Source organism: Bos indicus x Bos taurus, chromosome 10 (assembly GCF_003369695.1).
Source record: "Bos indicus x Bos taurus breed Angus x Brahman F1 hybrid chromosome 10, Bos_hybrid_MaternalHap_v2.0, whole genome shotgun sequence".
Classification (NCBI taxonomy): domain Eukaryota; kingdom Metazoa; phylum Chordata; class Mammalia; order Artiodactyla; family Bovidae; genus Bos; species Bos indicus x Bos taurus.
In genome coordinates this window covers 21,828,296-21,832,107 of record NC_040085.1, presented here as the reverse complement: position 1 = coordinate 21,832,107, position 3,812 = coordinate 21,828,296, and the positions used below count along the sequence as shown (strand labels likewise).

The 3,812-nt window shown below is 45.1% G+C and overlaps 1 protein-coding gene across 1 annotated transcript; it reads left to right on the top strand.

Annotated features, from left to right (window-relative positions):
* Positions 1–640: 640 nt before the first annotated feature.
* Positions 641–1,621, top strand: LOC113899614 (olfactory receptor 4F3/4F16/4F29-like). Its single transcript, XM_027552870.1, has one exon. It carries the CDS (start codon positions 641–643, stop codon positions 1,619–1,621), a length of 981 nt encoding a protein of 326 aa, XP_027408671.1.
* The last annotated feature ends 2,191 nt before the right edge of the window (positions 1,622–3,812 follow it).

Sequence of the window (3,812 nt, the reverse complement as noted above, 5' to 3'; positions counted from 1 at the left end):
ATTTAAAGGCATGATGATTTATAACCTTGAGTAGTTTAATTATATGAAGAAAGTAGACATGTGACCAACTGTAAATAGAGTAAGTAAATATGGATATACAGGTATGTTAAGAAAAAGGTTAGATGAGGTACCATTTGATCTGGATACTAAAGAATTAAAAATATTTTGGGAAGTATAAAATAAGGAAGGATCATTTCTGGCTTAAGCAATGAAATTAGTCATAGGATCTTACAAATCTTTTTATCATAGAATAATCTTCTTTGCTGATCTAGTATATATGATTGGTTATTACATACAATAATCAGGGAGAGTATGGTTAACATTGATCACACTGATAAAGCAATTTAACACTGAAGACGCTTTGCTTGTGTTTTCATCAGGTGGACCTCTGGGTACCAGTCCACAAATTGCTCACCATTCCTTGTGTTAGCCAGGCCACCTGGCACTCAGTCATTGTCATATGAAAGTACAGGAATAATGGCTAAAAGGAAAATATTTGATTTTTGTGAAATTCTCAGGTAATATTTGACTTTAAAAATGTATGCACTTTTCCATAAATGGCAGTAATGTAACAGTATTAATTTTAATTGTCTCATTTTCTTCCTTTAGGTAACAGGAGAATGAACAACTAAATGAATCAATGAGTGGAGGCAACCACTCTGTGGTGTCTGAGTTTGTGTTGCTGGGACTCTCCAGTTCCTGGGAGATCCAGCTTCTTCTTTTTTGCTTTTCATGTCTTTTCTACATGTCTAGTATGACGGGAAACCTCCTTATAGTGGTCACTGTGACATCTGACCCTTACTTACACTCCCCAATGTATTTTCTGTTAGCAAATCTCTCCATCATTGACCTGATATTTTGCTCTATTGCAGCACCCAAGATGATCTGTGATCTTTTCAGGAAGCAAAAAGTCATCTCCTTTGGGGGCTGTATAGCTCAGATCTTCTTTAGCCATGCTGTGGGAGGCACAGAAATGGTGCTGCTCATCGCCATGGCCTTTGACAGATATGTGGCCATATGTAAGCCTCTCCACTACCTGACCATCATGAGCCCACGAATGTGCATTTTTATTTTAGTGGTTGCCTGGACCATTGGTCTTACTCACTCATTGACTCAACTGGCTTTTGTGGTAAACTTGCCCTTCTGTGGCCCTAATGTCTTAGACAGCTTTTACTGTGACCTTCCTCAGCTCATCAAACTTGCTTGTACAGATACCTATAAACTGGAGTTCATGGTCACTGCTAATAGTGGATTCATTTCCTTGGGTGCTTTCTTCTTGCTCATCCTATCTTATATATTCATCTTGGTCACTCTTCGGAAACACTCCTCAGGTGCTTCATCCAAGGCTCTTTCCACTCTGTCAGCTCATATTATTGTGGTGGTTCTGTTCTTTGGTCCACTGATTTTTTTCTATCTGTCACCCTCTCCTCCAACACAACTGGATAAATTTCTAGCCATATTTGATGCAGTTTTAACTCCTTTTCTCAATCCAGTCATCTACACACTCAGGAACAGAGAGATGAAGATGGCAATGAGGAGAATGTTCTGCCAGCTTATGACTTTTAGGCAAAAAATCACTAGAAGGCTTTATGGAAACAAAAAATTAACAAGTGGCTATTGATAGATATTCTGTCCCTAACAGCCAATCCTTATGAAAAAGGGACCATCTTTCTGAGGTTTTATTTTTTTCTTTCATTTGCAACATATGCCTCTGTTTCTTTATTTTTGCTACTCTCTGTGTTGTTTTCTAGGCATTAGGTAAAACAGCCACCTGTCCCAGTCTTGAAAGAGTGGCCCTGTGCAGGTGGTGAAGCTTATGATTCAACCCTGCCCTAACTCTTGGTTGTCCCTCAAACATTTGTGAGTGTACGAACAGCCCTTTTCTTTTTAATGGTCCCAGGAATTGAGGGAGAAATATCAATAACCTCAGATATTCAGATGACACCACCCTTATGGCAGAAAGTGAAGAGGAACTAAAAAGCCTCTTGATGAAAGTGAAAGAGGAGAGTGAAAAAGTTGGCTTAAAGCTCAATGTTCAGAAAACGAAGATCATGGCATCTGGTCCCATCACTTCATGGGAAATAGATGGGGAAACAGTGGAAACAGTGGCAGACTATTTTTTGGGCTCCAAAATCACTGCAGATGGTGACTGCAGCCATGAAATTAAAAGACACTTACTCCTTGGAAGGAAAGCTATGACCAACCTAGATAGCATATTCAAAAGCAGAGACATTACTTTGCCAACAAAGGTCCCACAAAGGTCCGTCTAGTCAAGGCTATGCTTGTTCCAGTGGTTATGTATGGATGTGAGAGTTGGACTGTGAAGAAAGCTGAGCACCGAAGAATTGATGCTTTTGAACTGTGGTGTTGGAGAGACTCTTGAGAGTCCCTTGGACTGAAAGGAGTTCCAACCAGTCCATTCTAAAGGAGATCAGCCCTGGGTGTTCTTTGGAAGGAATGATGCTAAAGCTGAAACTCCAGTACTTTGGCCACCTCATGCGAAGAGTTGACTCATTGGAAAAGACTCTGATGCTGGGAGAGATTGGGGGCAGGAGGAAAAGGGGACAACAGAGGATGAGATGGCTGGATGGCATCACCGACTTGATGGACCTGAGTTTGAGTGAACTCCGGGAGTTGGTGATGGACAATGAGGCCTGGCATGCTGCGATCATGGGGTTGCAGAGTCGGACACGACTGAGCAACTGAACTGAACTGAGGAACTGAGGATGTGCCAAGATCTGTCAGTGTTCCAAAGGGGAGGATCCTAGATTCAAGCTGGTGGGAAGCTAGACCCTCAAGCAGCTGCATTTAATGTATGAAATAGATACAGTCCTGAGGGGCCACAGCATAAGCCCAAAGGTCCATCAGAGTCAGGTGATTTGGAAGTGTTCCCTGGGTGGTAAGCACAAAAACTGGGGCTCCAGATGTGTGTATAAGCTCCTGTTTGGGAGATACCAGTGAGCTGTAGTGGCAGAGGGAGAGCAGAAAGATGTCCTGCACTGGCCTAGGTTCCCTGGAGGCAAGTCATCATGGGCCCCTCCAGGAACTAAACCTGAAGCCGCTGGTCAGGCTGATGCTCCAGGACAAGATGAGCACAGAAAGACAGGTGGGTGAGTCTTCTATATGTCTGGTGCCCTGGAGGTGGTAGCCTGCCAAGAACTGTCTCTCCAGTTGTTACAGTCCTGAGAGAGGGAGGAACGTGAGGCCCGGCGTCCTCAGAGCAGGTGATCCGAGGGCTATCCGTGGACACCAGCTGTGTGTGAAAGCCCTGGGCAGATCCCGGCAGCGCCAGCGGGGCGGGAGCCTGAAGATGGCGCCGCCAGTCTCGCTCCAGGAGGGCGCCCTGCAGGCCTGCAGTTGTTTGTCAGACCTCTATCCTGCCCACCCCAGGCCACCCTCCAGGACAAGCACAAAGCAAATGAGCTTCTCCTGCAACTTCTGGGCGGCCTTGGATCTGCTGTTCTGAGCTGGGCCCTGGGCAGGTGAGTCTGAGCCTGAGAACTTTAGCCGTTTCTCAGATGTTCTGTGGAAATGGCCCTGTTGGTTTTCAAAGCTAGACGTTTTGGAAGCTCCTCATTATGGTGCAGGTGTTTAACTCTGGTGGTGCCTGGTGTGGGGTTCAAGCCATTTGTTTCTCAGGGAGACACTCTGGATTTTGAGTTCCCGCCTGACTGTGGGTTGCTGCGCCTGGGGTGGGGAAGGAGTTTTATGGCTGGATTGTGCCCCAGCCTCCTCTACCTGCTTGCTTCTGGGCTTCTCTCCTTGGTCTGGCCCAGTAGGAGGTCCTCAGTCAGTTTTCAGAGGAAGTTGTT